Source organism: Papio anubis, chromosome 20 (assembly GCF_008728515.1).
Source record: "Papio anubis isolate 15944 chromosome 20, Panubis1.0, whole genome shotgun sequence".
NCBI classification, from domain to species: Eukaryota; Metazoa; Chordata; class Mammalia; order Primates; family Cercopithecidae; genus Papio; species Papio anubis.
Genome location: NC_044995.1, coordinates 17,107,120 through 17,127,804, shown reverse-complemented (window position 1 = coordinate 17,127,804; position 20,685 = coordinate 17,107,120). Strand labels below are relative to the sequence as shown.

The following is a 20,685-nucleotide window of genomic DNA, read 5'->3' as shown; positions in this document are numbered from 1 at the left end:
CACCCACCCATCCCTTTATCATTCTACCCCCATCTGGCATTCCATCCCTCCATCCATTTATCCATCATCCCACTTACCCATCTTCCCCATCCAGCACTCCATCCATCCATCTCTCCCTCCATATTTCCATCTGTGTCCATTCACCCACTCATTTTGCCATCCATACATATTCACCCAGCCATCTCCCAGTCCATCGACATACCCATTCCTCCATCACTAGACTCTTCTGGGTCTTAGTACTATGACACTTCAGAGACAATTCCATGCTGATACAGGGGAGATCAATTTTGGGGTTCTGGAATAAGTCTGTCCCACATCTGTCTTGATTTCCCTTGGCATCCTCACCACCAGTTCCTCATGAATATCCCGGTTCTTGTGCCCACTCACATACCTCAGATCCCTTCACTCCTCCCCACCGTTGGCAGCCTCTACAATTCATCCACATGCTCCCTCCCCCAGCAAAATAATTCAGGTCGTGGACACAAAAGGCTTTTATGTTAGGTTCTGTCTGCTCCCTTGTTCCAGCAGTGGTATGCCCAGTGAGAGGCACAATTTAAGCAGTGTCTTTGGTGCTGATATTAGCTGCTTTCATCAAATACTTAGCATCTTGTGCTTTAGCACATTATTTATGTAAGCTCCCCTGGGATTCTCTAACGCACCCTGGTGTCCTGGCTATGAATTCAAGTCCCATCTTTACTGATTTGGTGTGGGTCCTGCCTCTAAGCCGGTTTTCTCATCTACAAAATGAACACAACGGTACTTCCCTCCTGGGATCATTGAAAGATTTAGGGAGCGTATCCTCCCACTTCCCAAATATGTTTGAACCTCTGACTTGCTTAGGAGCATCATTCAGATCACAGATCTAGTCCTGACTGACTGAATCAGGGCCCCCAGGGCAGGAGGAGCTTGGGAATCTGATTTTTTTTTTTTTTTTTTTTTTGAGATAGAGTCTCACTCTGTCACCCGGGCTTGAGTGCAATAGCACAATCTTGGCTCATTGCAACCTCCACCTGCTGGGTTCAAGCAATTCTCATGCCTCGGCTTCCCGATTACAGGCATGCACCACCATGCTCAGATAATTTTTGTAATTTTAGTAAAGACAGGGTTTCGCCATGTTGGCCCAGGCTGGTCTCAAACTCCTGACCTCAAGTGATCCGCCCACCTTGGCCTCCCAAAGTGCTGGCATTACAGGCATGAGCTATCATGCCTGGCTGGGAATCTGAATTTTTTTTTTTTTTTAAACGGAGTTTCCCTCTTGTTGCCCAGGCTGGAGTGCAATAGCATGATCTCAGCTCACTGCAACCTCTGCCTCCCGGGTTCAAGTGATTCTCCTGCCTCAGCTTCTCAAGTAGCTGGGATTACAGGCGGCCACCACTACGCCCAGCTAATTTTTATATTTTGTAGTAGAGACAGGGTTTCGCCATATTGGCCAGGCCATAGTGGTCTTGAACATAGTGGTCTTGAACTCGACCTCAGATGACCCGCCTGCCTCGGCCTCCCAAAGTGCTGGGATTACAGGCATGAGCCACCACACTCTGCTCAGGAATCTGAATTTTCAGCAATCAGTTAACAGCAAATAAGCTGTGATTTACTGGGTACTAAGCACATACTATGAGCATTACAGCCACTTTATATAAGCTCGTTCACTGTCCTCATAACATCCCTAATATGCAAGTAAGCATGTTTTTTTTTTTTTTTTTGGTTTTTTTTTTGGTTTTTTTTTGTTTTTTTTTCTTTTGAGGCCGGGTCTCACTGTCTCAGGCTGGAGTGCAGTGGTGATCTCGGCTCACTGCAAGCTCCGCCTCCCGGGTTCACGCCATTCTCCGCCTCAGCCTCCCAAGTAGCTGGGACTGCGTCGCCGCCACCGTGTGACTAATTTTTTTGTATTTTTTAGTAGAGGCGGGGTTTCACCATGTTAGCCAGGATAGTCTCGATCTCTGACCTCGTGATCCACCCGCCTCGGCCTCCCAAAGTGCTGGGATTACAGGCTTGAGCCACCGCGCCCGGCCTAAGCATGTTTTTTAATCCTTAGTCTGTGCCTGCCTCAGTGAGGAAATTGAGGCAGGCACAGAGAGGCTAAGGGATTTGCCTAGTCACACAGCTAGGAAGGTGCAGCACTGAAACTCGAATCCACACAGCTTCGCTCAAGTCTACCATTAAATTTGCTTGTCCTGGCCAGGTGCGGTGGCTTATGCCTGTAATCCCAACAGTTTGTGAGGCCGAGGCAGGTGGATCACTTGAGGTGAGGAGTTTGAGACCACACCAGCCTGGCCAACATAGTGAAATCCCGTCTTTACTAAAATGCAAAAGCCAGGCGTGTGGCCGCAATCCCAGCTACTCATGGTAGGCTTGAACCTGGGAGGTGGAGGTACAGTGAACTGAATTAGCCACTAGACCTGAAGATGCTGCCTCTGTCTCAAAAAAATAAAACAGGCTGGCTTGTGGCTCAAGCCTGTAATCCCAGCACTTTGGGAGGCGAGACAGGCGGATCGAGGTCAGGAGGGTCGAGACCATCCTGGCTAACTGCGGTGAAACCCGTCTCTACTAAAAAAAAATACAAAAAACTAGCAGGAAGGTGGCGGCCTGTAGTCCCAGCTACTCGGAGGCTGAGGCAGAATGGCATAAACCGGAGAGGCTTGCAGTGAGCTGGGATCGGCCACTGCGCAGCCCTGGGCAACAGGCAAGACTCTGCATACTCCAAAAAATAAATAAATAAAAATAAAAAAATAAAATATCCATAAATGTGCCTGTCCTGTGCCAGGTGCTGTTCTTGCCAGTGAGGATACAAGAGAACACTGCCTTGCCAGCATGAGGCATGTGGCCTGGTGCTGTGCACGCCTCAGGGGATTCTGATAATTAGCTGAGTACAGTTGCCAGCACAGGGCCTGGCTCAATAAATATTAGCTGCTGGCTTCTGCTCACTTACTGTTTATTGACTGGCTACTGTGCGCCAGGGCCGGGGCTGTGTCCTGGGGGCCCCGGGGCGACAGAGGTGAACTCCTTAGCCTGGAATGATCCACTCCACTGCAGCCTCCCCAAGGTCAGGACCGCAGCAGCCGATGCTCCCCTCCTCCGCCCCAGCTGCACATTCCCGGCTGAAGGAAGTTCTCAGCCTGGCTTGGGCTTCCAGCGGCGTCGGAATTCCCGGTATTCGAGGAGGCAGGGAGGGAGAAGGGGCCTGTCTACTCCAAGGCCTGGAGCTGGGAAGGAGAGGCAAGCCCCTTTCCAGTCCAGATGTGTCCCAGCTGTGCCTCTGGGAAAGAGCCAGGAGCCTCAATAAGGGGGTCTCTGGACCCCCCGGGAAAACCATGGGCGCCAGGCTTGCCTCCGCCCCTCCTCCTGGTGTCTGTGAATTCCATTCCTCCCTCCCGCCCAACTCCTACTGCTGCTTCTCGGCCCCAGCTCCGTCACCTCCTCAGGAATACCTTTCCTGCTGGCCTACCTTGGTTCCGAGGCCAGTCCGCATCAGAGCTACAGCTAAATCAGGCTCCGAAAGGATAAGAATGGTGCCCGCTGTCCTCTCCGGGACATTTAGGTCAATGCCAGCTAAACCTAGTTAACCTGAGTTAACTCTGGCTGCAATGCAAAACTTGGCGAGCTGCAAAACATTTTGCCCCTAGGGTAGCTTTCTCATCCTGTATCACCAATCTCTCAGGGATGTGGACACCTCCAACAACCCGATGCTCCATGAACCCCACTCCTTTCCTTTCCTTTTTTTTTTTTTTTGTGGGGGGGAGGAGTCTTACTCTGTCACCCAGAGCTGGACTGCAGTGGCGCAATGTCGGCTCACTGCAACATCTACCTCCTGGGTTCAAGCGATTCTCCTGCCTCAGCCTCCAGAGTAGCTGGGACTACAGGCACCCGCCACCACGCCCGGCTTTTTTTTCTTTGTAATTTTTAGTAGAGACCAGGTTTCGCCATGTTGGCAAGGCTGATCTCGAACTCCTGACCTCAGGTAATCCACCTGCCTTGGCCTCCCAAAGTGCTGGAATTACAGACGTGAGCGACCGGGCCCGGCCCCCCACTCCTTTTACGTATCCTGTGTCAGTGCTGTCCCATACAACCTTCCTCGATGATGGAAATGTTCTAATTTGTGCAGCCCCCCTTAGTAGCCATACATAGCTTCTGAGTACTGGCTACTGTATCGACTAGGGCAGATACATAGAAAATGAGCAACAGGACAAAAAATCTCCAGTTGTTAAAAGTTCCCCCTGAGCATTTAAGTGCGGGACCTCCCTATTGCCTGCAGAGGCTGGAACTAGGAAGTAGAGATTGCTGCGCTCCCCAAACAATGAAGTTCACTAGCTTCCTATGAGTCATTAGCCACTCAACTAAGCTCTCACTTAACGTCATCAATAGATTCTTGGAAACTGTGACCTTAAGCGAAAGGACGTATAAGGAAACCAATTTGTTTAAAGGACTGTTATTACAGGATCTGCTTTGTTTTGCTTGAGTCCATTTCCGAGCACCTATCCAAGACGCTGAGGATGCACTGTGCTTTGAAGCCCAACTCCTCTTCCAGCACCGGCAGCAACCCTTGCGTCATCTGTGACTCCTTGGGAGGGGGAAGAGGGCTGTGGTCCCTCAGTGGCCCATGATGAGCACATGGCCCACCACAGGTGTTCAAGGGAAGCGAATGAACAAGTTGAGGTGATAGGCACCCGAAAATAACTCACCACACTGTAATCCCAGGACTTTGGGAGGCCGAGACGGGCGGATCACGAGGTCAGGAGATTGAGACCATCCTGGATAACACAGTGAAACCCCGTCTCTACTAAAAATTACCAAAAAAACTAGCTGGGCGAGGCTGCGGGCGCCTGTAGTCCCAGCTACTCGGGAGGCTGAGGCAGAATGGCGTAAATCAGGGAGGCGGAGCTTGCAGTGAGCTGACATCCGGCCACTGCACTCCAGCCTGGGCGACTGAGAGAGGCTCCGTCTCAAAAAATAAAAAAATAACTCACCACAGACATGGTCTCCCCGACTACTCTTCCTATCGGCCAGCAGCCCCTGGTTCCCATGTTCTCTCCCTCAAGGAGCCCACGTGACTCCTCCAGGCTGTCAGGCACCACCTGAGTCCCACAGCCTTCTGTGCTTTTCCCACAAGCGACCACCCTGACTCCTTAGCTCCTCATATTGAGGGGCCACAGGGTAGAGATGGGGCCTCTTGAGCAGATTTGTGACAACCTAAACTGGTAGTCAAGAACCTGGGCTCCGGAGATCGAGACCATCCTGGCTAGCACGGTGAAACCCCGTCTCTACTAAAAAATACAAAAAACTAGCCGGGCGAGGTGGCGGGCGCCTGTAGTCCCAGCTACTCGGGAGGCTGAGGCAGGAGAATGGCGTAAACCTGGGAGGCGGAGCTTGCAGTGAGCTGAGATCCGGCCACTGCACTCCAGCCTGGGCGACAGAGCGAGACTCCGTCTCAAAAAAAAAAAAAAAAAAAGAACCTGGGCTCCAGGTCGGGCGTGGTGGCTCATGCCTGTTAATCCCAGCACTTTGAGAGGCCAAGGCAGGAGGATCACCTGAGGTCAGGAGTTCAAGACCAGCCTGGATACCATAGTGAAACCCTTGTCTCTACTAAAAATACAAAAATCAGTCAGGTGTGGTGGTGCTCGCTTGTAGTCCCGGCTACACGGGAGGCTGAGGCAGGAGAATTGCTTGAACCTGGGAGGCGGAGGTTGCAGTGAGCTGAGATCACGCCATTATACTCCGGCCTGGGCGACAAGAGCAAAACTCCATCTCAAAAAAATAAAGAAAAAAATAAAGAAAAAAAGAACCTGGGCTCTTCTACAGCCCAGTTGCCTGTCCAAAATGCCACTTTGGACCTGGCATGGTAGCTCATGCCTGTATTCCCAGCACTTTGGGAGGCTGAGGCGGAGCTGAGGCGGGAGGATCACTTGAAGATAGGAGTTTGAGACCAGCCTTACCAACATAGTGAAACCCCATCTCTACTAAAAATACAAAAATTAGGCCGGGCGCGGTGGCTGACACCTGTAATCCCAGCACTTCAGGAGGCCAAGGCGGTCAGATCCCAAGGTCAGGAGTTAGAGATCAGCCTAGCCAACATGGAGAAAACAACATAGTGAAACCTCATCTCTACTAAAAATACAAAAATTAGGCTGGGCGCAGTGGCTGACACCTGTAATCCCAGCATTTTGGGAGGCCAAGGCGGTCAGATCCCAAGGTCAGGAGTTAGAGACCAGCCTAGCCAACATGGATAAACCAACATAGTGAAACTCCATCTCTACTAAAAATACAAAAATTAGCCGGGTGCGGTGGCATGTGCCTGTAGTCCCCGCTACTCGGGAGGTTGAGGCAGGAGAGTCACTTGAACCCAGGAGGCAGAGGTTGCAGTGAGCCAAGATGGCATCACTGCATCCCAACGTGGGCAGTCTTGGTGACGGAGAGTGTCTCAAAAAAAACAAAAACAAAACACAAAAACTGGCCTGCACAGTGGTTCATGTCTGTAATCCCAACACTTTGGGGAAGCCGAGGTGGGCAGATCACAAGGTCAAGAGATTGAGACCATCCTGGCCAACATGGTGGAACCCCGTCTCTACTAAAAATACAAAAATTCGCTGGGCATGGTGGCCCATGCCTGTTGTCCCACAGCTACTCGGGAGGCTGAGGGAGAATCGCTTGAACCAGGGAGGTGGAGGTTGCAGTAAGCCAAGATCTCACTACTCCAGCCTGGCAACAGAGCGAGACTCCGTTTCAAAAAAAAAAAAAAAGCCACTTTGACTTTTTACTGTGTCCTTGGGCAAGCAACTTCCTGGTTCTACCTTCCTGTTCTACAAAATGAGAAAACCTAAAGGTGACTTTGTCTACAAGCAACTTTTTACTTCTATATGTTCCCTGTTTACCAGTGCTGTTCCCCAGAACTTTCTGCAGTGACAGAAATGTTCTATGATCCCTGTAGCCTGGTACAGTGGACTCGTGGTAGCAGCTGAGAACTCACTGTATGCTGCCTCTTATTACACAGCAGTCATCAACAGACCAAGTCCCTAGATCCCCATAGAGAAAGCTGCCAGCCCAGCACGGTGGCTCATGCCTGTAATCCCACTACATTCGGGAGGCCGAGGCGGGCGGATCACCTGAGGTCAGGAATTTGAGACCAGCCTTGCCAACATGGTGAAACCCTGACTCTACTAAAAAAATACAAAAAAATTAGCTGGGCATGGTGGCAGGCACCTGTTTAAGCAATTCTCTGAATCAGCCTCCCAAGTAGCTGGATTACAGGCATCCACCACCACACCCAGCGAATCTTTGTATTTCTTTTTTTTTTTTTTTTTTGAGACGGACTCTCGCTGTGTCTCCCAGGCTGGAGTGCAGTGGCGTGATCTCGGCTCACTGCAAGCTCCGCCTCCCGGGTTCACGCCATTCTCCCGCCTCAGCCTCCCAAGTAGCTGAGACTACAGGCGCCCGCCACCACGCCCGGCTAGTTTTTTGTATTTTTAGTAGAGACGGGGTTTCACCATGTTAGCCAGGATAGTCTCGATCTCCTGACCTCGTGATCCACCCGCCTCGGCCTCCCAAAGTGCTGGGATTACAGGCTTGAGCCACCGCGCCCGGCCGAATCTTTGTATTTCTAACAGAGATGGGGTTTTACCACCTTGGCCAGGCTGGTCTCAAACTCCTGACCTTGTGGTGATCCACCAGCCTTGGCCTCTCAGAGGGATTACAGTTGTGAGCCACCCCACTGGGCTCTCCTTGTTTCCTTTGTATTAAAGATCATTGGCTAGGCATGGTAGCTTGTACCTGTAACTTGGGGATACATTGGGAAGCTGAGGCAGCAGGACTGCCTGAGCTCAGATGACCAGGCCTGAGCAACACAGTGAGACCTGTCTACAAAAACAAAAATTCAGCTGGGCATGGTGGCTCTTGCCTATAATTCCAGCACTTTGGGAGGCCCAGGAAGGTGGATCACTTGAGGTCAGGAGTTTGAGACCAGCCTGACCAAATATAGTGAAACCCATGGATACCTGTAATCCAAGATATTTGGGAGGCTGGGATTGAAAAAATAGACACTCACAAGGATGAGCCATATATCCACCAAGGTCTGCAGCCACCAATGGCCCAAACCACTCCCATCTCAGTTGTGCCTGCACACTGGACTCTACGGGAGGTATAGAGACAGAGACCCCCTGCCTTCTGCCTCCACCCATCCACACCAAGCCCAGTGTGACCACTTCCGGGGAGGGCTAAAATCCAGACTGGCAAAAGGTCGAGGATGTTCACTGATTTCTGTCTGGTTAAACATCCGATACCAACACATAAGGCCACGCACAGTTCTTGAAACTTTAAAATCCCTCAAAAACTGTTTATTATACAGATGAATTTTGATAGTCATGATGGGCTTATCGGTAGGATTTCTGGTAGCGAGCACGGGCACCAGGGCCTCCAAACTTTTTGGACTCGCAGCGACGGGGATCAGCTACCAGCAGGGTCCGGTCATACTGGATGAGGATGTCTTTGATCTCCTTCTTGGAAGCCTCATCCACATCTGGCAAGAAGAGTAGGGACGAAGATTTAGATAATCAGAGTCCTTGACGTGATCCCCACACACCCACCTACCTCATGGGAATGACCCATGCTCACTCACATTTCTGGTAATAGGCCACCAGGGCTTTGGAGATGGACTGACGGATAGCTGTGAGGAAGACACACATATAAAGGATACAGGAGTTCTGTGAAGGCCTCCCTCCCAGAGCCACCTCCCCTATGCGCCCAGTTCCTGGGACTCACCATAAATCTGGGCCACGTGACCACCACCCTTTACACGGACACGGATGTCCACACCAGCAAATCGCTCCTTGCCGAGAAGCAGAACTGGCTCCAGCAGCTAAAGGAACAGGGGGATTGAACAGGGATTTCAGTTACATGCTGGGCAGCTTGGTCATCTCACTGGGCTTCTCCTTGTCTCTGTGGCTTCTGCCACCACTGGCCTCAAAGTACTAATGGATGGGGGTCAGGGTGTCACTCCGAGCCCCCCTACAGAGAAAAGTAAAAGAAGCCAGATTATGAGACTGCTGAAGTGGCAAGAAATATAGGCAAGGTAAAGGGAACAAGATCTGGGCTCCCTCCTACTTGTGTACCTCACCGGACCTCAAACACTCTGTCTCTAAGACTGGTTCTTAGAAGGCTGAACAGTAAGCAGCATACCAGTGGCTTCTGAAACTCCCAAGGGTGTTGCAAACAGTCAAAAGCCATCCCCTGGACTGTTCAGGTGCCTTTTCTGTTTCCCACCTGAGCTCTCCGCCTTTTCTTTGAGCCTCACGGATTTCCAGAATTACAATACAATACAACCTGTCCCTGTCCCTAGACCTTTCCCAGCTAGCTCTAGGTCTTTTACCAGTGCCTCTGTCTGGATACTTTCTCTACCTGCTTTCAGCTCACAGGTCTCCTTCCCCAGTTCTGACCACTTTGGATCAGCTTCTGGTATTAGGTCCAGTCCTTCTCCCCAGCTAGGCTGGCAGGTCCATGAAGGTAAGACCTGAAGTCATCTGGATTACTGCTATGTCCCCAAAACTCAACAGAGGGTACACATACAAATCCTTCAAATAAAGTGACAGCCAATAATAACATTCAACATCTGCTATACAAAGGAATTTCAGAATTTTTATTAAATTCAAGGCCAGGCATGGTGATCACATCTGTAATCCCAGTCCAGGCAGAAGGATCACCTGAGATCAAGGACCAGCCTGGGCAACAAACTGAGACACCATGTCTACAAAAAAAAATTTCTGAAATGAGCCAGGCATGGTGATGTGCCTGTAGTCTTGGCAACCGAGAGCCTGAGATGGAAGGATCTTCAACTCAGGAATTCAAGGCTGAAGTTCATTAGGATTGTGCTACTGCATTCCAGGGAGAATGACAGCAAGATACTGTTCTTAAAAAAAGAACCTCATATCTAAAAACAAAAGTTTTTTTTAACTGACCCTGCAATGTACATATTCTTCCTTTTAAAAGTAGTAAACTTCAGAAGGGGCAGAAATCAGACTCTGGTTTCTTTCCATTCTGAGCCAAAGAAACTGAGAGTCCCAAACAGGGAACAGAAGAACCCCTTTCACAAGCAAGCATTTAAACAGACCCAAATTCGGCCGCGCGGCTCACCAGGCTGGTCAGGAGTTCTAGACCAGCCTGGCCGACATGGTGAAACCACGTCTCTCCTGAAAATACAAAAATTAGCCGGCCGTGGTGGTGTGCGCCTATAGTCCCAGCCACCCGGGAGGCTGAGGCAAGAGAACTGCTTGAACCCGGAGGGTGGAGGTTGCAGCGATCCGAGATCGTGCCACTGCACTCTCCAGCCTGGGCGACAGAGCGAGACTCCCTCTCAAAACAAATAAATAAATAGAATAAAAAATAAACAGACCCAAATTCAAGCTATTTCAATACTTACTCAGCACTTACAATGTCTAAACGCTGCTTTAGACGCTTGGGGTTTATCAGGATCAAAACATTGATCTTCGTGAAAATAAAGCTATAAAACTGGTGTTCCTCCACCCTTTGGGTCCCCCCGCATCCCAGTGAGATGAACTTCCTAACATTCCAGTTTTCAAAGCAACCCCTTCATCCTCAACACCCCCATCTCAGCTTTTACATCTTCTGAACCTCAAGTCCGGCTCTATTGCCAAATACCCCACTTTTCTACAACCAATACAACTTCTAAACATCCCGCTGCTGATACCAGCCCCCTCAGCTTTCACGGGCTACTATATCTCCAAGAGTCCTCCATCCACCCAACGCCGGTGCCCGATGCCAGCACCTTGTATTGTAGCGTGCGCGGCTCAATCATCTCCAGGGGCCGCCCGTTCACCTTGATGAGACCATTGCCGCGTTTGCAGTGCGCCACAGCGGTGGCTGTCTTCTGTGGGATACAAGACAGAGTGGCCCCGTGAGCTCGGGCTCCAGCTCCCATGTTGCCCCCTGTATTCCTGCCCACCGTCCTCTCCCAGACCCTGACCTTCTCCTTCCCCTCCCCTTCCCATCCAGCGTCTAGCTCACCTTGCGTCCGAAGACCTGCACCGACTGCAGCGGGCCCTTGGACGGCATGGCTGCGAGCGTGAACGAGAGAACCTAACCGCGCGGCGCTGCAACCGGAAAAGGAAAGCTCGGGGTTACCCTGGCCGCTTTTCAGGGTCTGCGCAGGCGCCTTGAGCGCTGCGTCGCGACGGGAGAGAGCTTTACGGCTTCTGTTGCGGCTAAGGGGCGGGGCGTCTGATCAGCCGCGGGAAGGCCCTTAGGAGCACAGAGCGGGCGTGCCCTGTGAGGCGGAAGTGGCGGGCTCTGTGGGCGGAAGGGGCGGGTCGTGGGAGTGTAGTGTGCGCATTGAAGGGAACGCTTCGTGAATGTGCTTCGCGTCTTCCGTAGTTGTAGATTGCCGCAGCTCTCCTTTGCGTTCTGGCTCTTTAATAATCTCCCTTCGTCCCTTCTTTAAATCTGTTCCCACCCTCCCACTAACTGTTAGCTTTCTCCCCTCTGGACTCTTCCCCGAATCCCCCGCATCAGAATCTTCCCTCTGGAATCTACTGGAAGAAATCTGGCTGGATTCTCAGATTCAGGACTTCCAGAATCCTGTCCTCCCTAGAATCCCCCTCCTTGGGGATCCTCTCCAGAATCCTTTCCCCCTCAGAGCCCCCTCCCCTCAGAATCTCCTTTTCACCAGAATTTTCTTCCTTTTTCCGTCTCCTCATCCCAGAATGTTTCCCATCCTTCTCTCAGAAGGCCACTCTTAAGAGCGCTCAACTTAGACCCCCCTTTTCACTGAATCTCCCTCCATTCGGTCCTCGTCCCCTCAGTCACCCTTGCCAGAATCTTCCTTTTGTCAGGACCCAGTACCTCTGGAATCTCCCTCCTCCAGAATCTCCCTTTCCCGGCAAATCCCCCTTTCCCAGAAAATCACCCTTTCCCAGAACACCCCGCCCCGCAAATCCACAAAAACCTCTCTCTCAGAGACCCGTCCCTCAAAATCTACCTTTCTCCTGAATTTATTTCCCTTCCGAGACTCCTCTTCCCCTTCTTCAACTACCTGGGTTTTACTCCCTTAATTCCCTGCTGAGACCATCCTGGCCTAACATGGGTGAAACCCGTCTCTGCTGCAAAAAACTAGCCGGGCGTGGTGGCGGGCGCCTGTAGTCCCAGCTACTCCCGGGAGGCGGGAGAATGGCGTGAACCCGGGAGGCGGAGCTTGCAGGTAGGCAGGTCGCCACTGCACGCCAGCCTGGGCGACAGAGCGAGACTCCGTCTCAAAAAAAAAAAAAAAAAAAAAAGGAGTCCCTCACTCAGAGACCCTCCCCAGTAATTCCACCTCTTCCTGCGTCCCGACACAGAAATCTCCCCCCCCTTTTTTTTTTTTTTTAATAGAGTTCCTTGTTGCCCAGGGTGAAGTCACGGTCAACGTGATCTGTCCTCTGCTCCGGGTTCAGAATTCTCCTGCGCCCAGCCTCCTGAGGCTGGAACAGGCATGCACCACCACACCTGGCTAATTTTTGTTACCCGAAATAGGGCAATTTCCTGAATAACTTCCAGACAGTCTCGAACTCCAGTATCAAGTGATCCACTCATCTCAGCCTCCCAGAGTGTTGGGATTACGAGGCGTGAGCCACAAGCCACCGTCCATTAAAATCTTTTTTTTTTTTTTTTTTTTTTGAGGCGGAGTCCTGGCACATCCCCCAGGCTGGAGTGCAGTGGCGATCTCTGTTGCTCACGGCCTCCTGCCTTCCACGAGGGTTAAAGTGATTCTCCACCTCAGCCTCTCTTGGAGTAGCTGAGATTACAGGCTTTATGTACCACCACGCCTGGCTAATTTTGTGTTTAGTAGGGGCAGGTTTCACCATATTGGCCAGACTGGTGCCAAGAACTCCTGACCTCAAGTGATCCACTCATCTCAGCCCCAGCTTCCCAGTGGCAGGTTGCAGGCATGAACCCACCCGGCGCCCGGCCCCTAGAATCTCTTTCTCCCAGGAATCTCCCAGTCATCTTTTCCTCTCCCCCCCATCACGCACCCTCCATAGGCCTCCTCCCACAGAATTCTCATCCCCAGCCCCCAACCCACCTGAGGAACCCAGGTTGGGTTGTCCTCGCTTGCAGCAGACCCTGCCTATAAAGATTCTCCCAGCCCAGGAGGATTCTCTCTCAGGGCTACAGGGAGCCCGGTTCTCCAGTTTTCTGGCAGTACAGGTCTGGGATCAAAGGTTCAAAGGGCTGATGGTGGCACCCAAGAGGGTGGGAGACAGGGAACTGCTGGAGAGCAGGTCTGGGGCCAGAAGGAAAATCCAGCCTGGAGTCCAGCTTTAAAAGGGGTGAAGAGGCAGGAGGCGGGCTGTGAGGAGGGAAGGAAGTCCCTAGAGTCTGACTTGAGGGACAGAGACAGCAGAAGCGTGAGCACAGTGGAGAAGGAGAAAGGTGAAGGGCCAGGAGAAGAGGAAGAAAGGGAGGTGGGACAGTTAAAGGGTGACCAAGCCAGTGACAGAGTTACAGGCAGAGGCCAACCCTCAGACAAAAGAGATAAAGGCAGGCATGGTTTCCAAATACTTGAGACAGGCCAGGTGCAGTGACTCACATCTACCATAATCCCAGGACTTTGGGAGGCCAAAACAGGGAGGATCACTCAAGCCCAGGATTCAAGACCAGACTGGTCAACATGGTGAAACAGCCTCTACTAAAATACAAAAAAATCAATAGGCATGGTGGTGGCAATTTTTCCTTATCCCAGCTACAAGGGAAGACTGAGGCAGGAGAACCACTTGAACCCAGGAGGTGGAGGAGGTTGCAGTGAGAGCTGAGATGGCACCACTGCACCCCAGTCTGGAGCAGAGCAGACTCTGTCTCAAAAATTAAATAAATGAAAAAGGAGAGCTGAGACCTCAAATATTCACCTAGACATAGATAAAGGCTAGCACAGGTGTTTTCCAATGAAGACAGAGGCAGGCGAGGATGCACCTCTAACTGTACTGTCTTTTTTTTTTTTTTTTTTTTTCCTGAGATAGAGTCTGGCTGTGTCACCCAGGCTGGAGTGCAGTGGTGCAATCTGGTCACTGCAACCTCAGCCTCCTGGTTTAGCCCGATTCTCCTGCTTCAGGTCTGGAGTAGCTGGGATTACAGATTCTTCTGCTTCAGCCTCCTGAGTAGCCCAATTCACCCAGACCTGCTACTACACTTGACAATAATTTTTCCTTTGGGAGACAGAGTCTCGCTCTGTCATGAGCTGGAGTGCAGTGGCGATCTCGGCTCACTGCAAGCTCTGCCTCCTGGGTTCACGCTATTCTCCTGCCCCTCAGCCTCCGGATAGCTTCTGGGACTACAGGCACCCACCACATGCCCAAAGCTAATTTTTTGTGTTTTTAGTAGAGATGAGTTGCACTGTTTTTAGCCAGGATGGTCTTGATCTCCTGACCTCATGATCCACCCACCTGGGCACCAAGGTGCTGGGATTATAAGCGTGAGCCACTGTGCCTGGCCAATTTTTTTTTTTTTTTTTTTTGGGGCGGAGTCTCGCTCTGTCACTGCCAGGCTGGAGTACAGTGGCGGATCTCAGCTCACTGCAAGCTCTGTCTCCCCAGGTTGCTGCCATTCTCCTGCCTCAAGCGCCTCCCGAGTAGCTGGGACTACGAGCCCGCCACCTCCACCCGGCTAGTTTTTTTGTATTTTAGTAGAGGCAGGGGTTTCCACCGTGTTACGCCAGGATGGTCTCGATCTCCTGACCGTGATCCGCCCGTCGGCCTCCCAAAGTGCTGGGATTACAGGCTTGAGCCCACGGCAGCCCGGCCTGTTTTGAGATGGAGTCTCACTCTGTTGCCCAGACTGGAGGGCAGTGGCTGATCTCAGCTCACTGCTGTCTGTTTCCTGAGTTCAAGCAGTTCTCCTGTGTCAGCCTCCCGAGTAGCTGGGATTACAGGCATGCACCACCATGCCGAGCTAATTTTTGTATTTTTTAGTAGAGACAGGGTTTCACCATGCTGGGCAGGCTGGTCTTGAACTCCTGACCTCAGGTGATCCACTTGCCTCGGCCTCCCAAAGTGCTGGGATTACAGGTGTGAGCCACTGTGTCTGGCCTCTAATTTTTGTATTTTTTAGTAGAGACAGGGTTTCACCATGCTGGGCAGGCTGCTCTTGAACTCCTGACCTCAAGCTCACCTCAGCCTCACAAGGTTCTGGGATTACAGGTGTGAGCCAAGGCTATTGGCCTAGCCTGCACTGTCTTAAGGGCCTGTTGGGCAGGGGAGTTCAGGTTCTCTGGTCTCTCCAGATTGATCTTCACACTCTTGCTAAGTCTTGTATCGTCCCTGAGCTTGGGAGTCAGGGAACGCTGTGACCTAGGCCCTCCCGACTTTGGGGTCACCGTCTTTCCCCAGCCTCTATGGGCACACTCCCTGAATTATCTGTGGCTTGGGTGGAACAATCGGGATAGGACGGCGGGGGGAGGTGGAGGGGGAGTTCCCCTCACCCACTTCAGTCCTCCAGTCTGCTCCACCTTCCTGTACCTCTGTCTTCCAGAACCCCAGGTCAAGCACCAGAGAATGTCTGGGAGTGAGCAAGGTGCCGGTGTTGCTTCTGTGGATCATCCTCCTGCTTGTACAGCCCTGGGGGGACCTAGGAATGCCCCTCTGCTGGAGGGAGCCTTTTTACTTCCTTGCAGCCCTCTGAAGATACTAGTGAGTGGGGAGTGGAGCCAGCAGACAGGGGTGGGCCAATTGATGGGGCGTGGTAGGGGGTGTGTTTGAGGAAGGGTCAGCCTCTTTCCTCCAAGATCTGATTCTCCTCCTTACCCCTGAATTGTAGGGAAACAAAAATGATGACACCCTCTACACCCCAGATGATCTCCGGTGAGTACTGTATTTGCTTCTTTCTGCAGTTGGAGGTTTTGAGAGAATTCAGTGGTCTCCATGTGTGAGGGTAGCTGTGTGACCATATGAATATGTTGCAGGGAGGAGGTAGTGGGACTGTCTCCTGACCCAGCCCCTAGTCTCGACAGATATATTTTGGTCACCGCTGTCTCCAATACCTAGAATAGGGAGGCATATAATAACAAATGATGACTACAGCTACATGTAAATAGTGCTTACTCTGTGCCAGATATTGGTTTAAATGCTTTAAGTATGTTAGCTTATTTACTCTTTTTTTTTTTTTTTTGAGACGGAGTCTCGCGCTGTCGCCCAGGCTGGAGTGCAGTGGCCGGATCTCAGCTCACTGCAAGCTCCGCCTCCCGGGTTCACGCCATTCTCCGGCCTCAGCCTCCCGAGTAGCTGGGACTACAGGCGCTGCCACCTCGCCCGGCTATTTTTTGTATTTCTTAGTAGAGACGGGGTTTCACCGTGTTAGCCAGGATGGTCTCGATCTCCTGACCTCGTGATCCGCCCATCTCGGCCTCCCAAAGTGCCGGGATTACAGGCTTGAGCCACCGCGCCCGGCCAGCTTATTTACTCTTTACACCAATCCTATAAAATAGACACGACCGCCATGTATGGATGTGAACGTTGTACACTGCATAAGGATCCCACATCTACAAAGACGGTACTGTATTCACAGCCTGGACATTGTAGATTTGCATATTTGTCAGTTTCCAGCAGATGGCAGTAAAGTATCTTGTTCTGATAAAATCAAGCCTTAGAAGGTAGAAGGAACTTAAGGAAGGTCTTTTTCTTTTCTGTTTTTTTGAGACAGGGTCTTGCTCTGTCCCCCAGGCTGGAGTGCAGTGGCACAATCACAGCTCACTGCAGTCTCGACCTTTTAGACTCAACCAGTCCTCCCACCTCAGCCTCGAGAGTAGCTGGGACCACATGTACGTGACATTATGAATGGCTAATTTTTTTTTTTTTCTTTTTTTTTTGAGACGGAGTCTTGCTCTGTCACCAAGCTGGAGTGCAGTGGCGCAATCTCTGCTCACTGCTACCTCTGCGTCCTGGGTTCAAGCGATTCTCCTGCCTCAGCCTCCCGAGTAGCTGGGACTACAGGCATGCGCCACCATGCCCAGCTAATTTTTGTATTTTTAGTAGAGACGGGTTTTCACCATGTTGGTCAGGATGATCTCAATCTCTTGATCTCATGATCCGCCTGCCTCGACCTCCCAAAGTGCTGGGATTACAAGTGTGAGCCACCATGCCCGACCTTTTTTTTTTTAGATATAGGGTGTCACTATGTTGCCCAGGCTGGTCTGGACACCTGAGCTTAAGTGATCCTCCTGCCTTGGCCTCTCAAAGAACTGGGATTACAGGCAGGAGCCACTGTGCCCAGCTGAGTGTCTTTTTCTAACTTGCACATAAGTACAGTATGGGATAGTGTCAGCCCTTAAGGTTGGGATTATCCAGAGCCCTACTTACAAATGAGGAAACTGAGGCCCAGAGAAGTGAAGGGTTTGTTCCAGGCCACAGATAAGAAACCTTGGGAGTGGGGACTTGGACTTATGCCCTTACCCATAGATACCAGGTCACTTTGTCCCCACTGTGTGTCCTGCTGAGACTCTAGGCTGCTTCAGGTTGGAGCTATCTGTGATTGGGTCTGAGTAGGGACCATCTGTGGGAACTGCTGTGTTGCAGCTACAGTACCTGCTGGATCCTCTGGGGTCCCAGCTGTGAGTGGCCAGCCAGGGCTGTTGCCAGCCCTATGAAGGACATCCCCAGAGACCTGTCCCCCTCTTTCTGGCCAAACTCCTGGAGTTACTACAGGGAGCTTGTGCTCAGCACCCTACCACAGCCTGAGCCTTGGAGGACATGGGCTCCCAGGTGCACCCAGAGAGGCTGGGTAGAGAGAGGGAGGGAATAGTCTTCAGCTCCAACTCCCAAACCCTAAGCCTTTTCTTCCCTCTAGGCCAGAGGACCCCACCTGGAGCCCTATGAGCCAAGGGGAAGAGGTAAGGAGGAGGAAAGTAAGGTAAGATCTGAAGTCTCTGAGCTCTTGGGCAGGGAGTTGGCTAAATTGCCCCACCTGCCCCCATTCTCACTGTCCTTTAGATACTCCCTCTTCTCTCTTCTTCCAGGAAGGGACAGAGAAGTACACAGGTATTCTCTAACCTCATCCCTATCCCTTGAGGACAGGGAGGGTCCTGTGGCTCACATCCCTACATCCCTGGCTACAGATAATTACCACTTGAAGAACTTTGCTTTTTTTTTTTTTTTCTTTTTGAGGCAGAGTCTTACTCTGTTGTCCAGGCTACAGTGCAGTGGCGCGGTCCTGAGTAACTGGGATTACTGGCGTGCGCCACTACACCTGGCTAATTTTTGTATTTTTAGTAGAGATGGGGTTTCACAGTGTTGGTCAGTTTGGTCTCGAATGCCTGACCCTGTGATCTGCCCGCCTCAGCCTCCCAAAGTGCTGGGATTACAGATGTGAGCAACCGCGCCCAGACCACCACTTGGAAAACTTTCAACTAATACTGATGGCCAGACCCCAGCCCAGATAATTTGATAACTGGTCTCTGGTGGAGCCCGAGCATCTATATTATTATTGTTATTTAGAGACAGGGTTTCGCTATGCCGCACAGGCTGGACTCAGCATCTATCCATATATGTTTTTGAGACAGGGTCACACTCTGTCGCCCAGGCTGGAGTGCAGTGGCATGATCAAAACTCATTGCAGGCTTGATCTCTCAGGCTCAAGTGACTCTCCCACCTCAACTCCCCAAGTAGCTAGGGCTATAGGTGCATGCCACCATACTCAGCTAATTTTTGTATTTTTTTGTAGAGATGGGGTTACCCTTTATTGCCCAGGCTAATCTTTTTTTTTTTTTTTTTTTTTTGAGGCGGAGTCTCGCTCTGTCTGTCGCCTAGGCTGGAGTGCAGCGGCCCCATCTCGGTTCACTGCAAGCTCCGCCTCCCGGGTTCACGCCATTCTCCTGCCTCAGCCTCCCAAGTAGCTGGGACTACAGGCACCCGCCAACACGCCTGGCTAATTTCTTGTATTTTTAGTAGAGACGGGGTTTCACCGTATTAACCAGGATGGTCTCTATCTCCTGACCTCGTGATCCGCCCGCCTTGGCCTCCCAAAGTGCTGGGATTACAGGCGTGAGCCACCACGCCCAGCCACACCAAGCTAATGTTAAACTCCTGGGCTCAAGTGATCCTCCCCCCTCAGCCTCCCAAAGTGCTGGCATTATAGGCATGAGCCACCACACCTGACCTTTTTTTGTTTTTTTGTTTTTTTGAGACAGCGTCTCCTCTGTTACCCGGGCTGGAGTCCACTGGCTAGCGGACTGGATGGCCACATTTCCATCACCCCAAAGCATTCCTTATCTCCCTTCCCAGTCAATTTCCATCTCCCTCTCCAGCCCCAGACATCCACTAATCTGCATTGTCTGCATTGGTTTTGCTTGCTCTGGAGTTTCATATGAATGGAATCATGCTGGACATCTCCTTTCACTCAGCTTCTTTTTAGTAGAGATGGGGTTTCACCGTGTTGGCCAGGCTGGTCTTGAACTCCTGACTTTGTGATCCACCCGCCTTGGCCTCTCAAAGTGCTGGGATTACTGGCGTGAGCCACCGCTCCCGGCCCTAATTTTTGTATGTTTCCAGTTTAGGGCTAATTATGCAACTCTTTCTTTCTAAAATCTTCTGAAGTATTGTGATGTGCTACCAGAGTTGAGTTCAGAACCGTGGAGCCACCAAGGAAGAAACTTCCATAGGGGGGAAATGACTGTACCCTCTCTTTTCTGCAGGGAATGCCTTTCTGCAGCAGTGTCAGCAGTGATTTTATTGTAGAATCCTATTTTCTTTTCTTTTCTTTTTTATTTTTTTGAGATGGAGTCTTGCTCTGTTGCCCAGGCTGGAGCCATCTTTGTTCACGGCAACCTCCACCTACCGGGTTCAAGAGATTCTCCTGCCTCAGCCTCCTGAGTAGCTGGGATTACAGGTGTGTGCCACCACATCACCTGGCTACTATTTGTATTTTTTTAGTAGAGACAGGGTTTTACCATGTTGGCCAGGCTGGTCTTGAACTCCTGACCTCAGGTGATCTGCCTGCCTTGGTCTCCCAAAGTGCTGGGATTACAGGCGTGAGCCACCAGGCCTGGCCGAGAATCCTATTTTCAAGAACTGCTATTTAAAAGAACCAAGCTTAAGGAAGAGGAAACACCTTTCTATAGAGTGCTCAGCCCCTCCGCAATCTATCTGGGACTCAATTTGGTTTTGCTGGATTGGGGTGTGTGTGCTTTTGGGGAGAAACACGCACCTGCAGGTATATTCACTGCCTGCTTCCATCATAACTGCACCCCAATCCCCAGTAACTAAGTAGGTATATATTAAGCTTAGGTAAATTGAATCCAGGTGTGTCATACTTACGTGAGAAATTTTACCAGTATGTCCTGAGGCTTCTATTTTTTTTTTTTGAGACAGAGTCTTGCTTTGTCACCCAGGCTGGAGTGCAGTGGCACGGTCTCGACTCACTATAACCTCCACCTCCCTGGTTCAAGCAATTCCCCTGCTTCAGCCTCCCGAGTAGTTAGAATTACAGGCACATGCCACCACGCACGGCTTTTTTGTATTTTTAGTAGAGACGGAGTTTCACCATGTTGGCCAGACTGGTTTTGAACTCTTGACCTCAGGCAATCCGCCCGCCTCGGCCTCCCAACATGCTGAGATTACAGGCATGAGCCACCGCGCCCAACATAGGCTTCTGATTTTTAAAATTTCCCCTATCAGGTTAATTTTTTAATATTTGTTTTAATTTTTGTTTTTTTTTTTGTTTTTGTTTTTG

At 51.0% G+C, this 20,685-nt stretch overlaps 1 protein-coding gene across 1 annotated transcript; it reads right to left on the bottom strand.

The window, feature by feature from the left end:
• Positions 1 to 8,292: 8,292 nt before the first annotated feature.
• RPS16 (ribosomal protein S16) lies at positions 8,293 to 11,172 on the bottom strand. The gene is made up of 5 exons (XM_003915511.4): positions 11,005 to 11,172; positions 10,766 to 10,867; positions 8,746 to 8,842; positions 8,603 to 8,650; positions 8,293 to 8,503 (listed from the first exon to the last, which is right to left on the bottom strand). Exons 1-5 carry the CDS (start codon positions 11,050 to 11,052, stop codon positions 8,358 to 8,360), a joined length of 441 nt encoding a protein of 146 aa, XP_003915560.2. The 5' UTR covers positions 11,053 to 11,172; the 3' UTR covers positions 8,293 to 8,357.
• Between the last annotated feature and the right edge of the window lie 9,513 nt (positions 11,173 to 20,685).

Excerpts from the sequence above, each read along its gene's own strand:
- RPS16 (XM_003915511.4), bottom strand. The coding sequence starts at position 11,052 with ATGCCGTCCAAGGGCCCGCTGCAGTCGGTGCAGGTCTTCGGACGCAAG. Across the intron at positions 8,843-10,765 it reads CGCGCACGCTACAATACAAG|CTGCTGGAGCCAGTTCTGCT; the intron begins GTGCTGGCATCG and ends CTGTTCCTTTAG. Across the intron at positions 8,504-8,602 it reads GGTGGCCTATTACCAGAAAT|ATGTGGATGAGGCTTCCAAG; the intron begins GTGAGTGAGCAT and ends TCTTCTTGCCAG.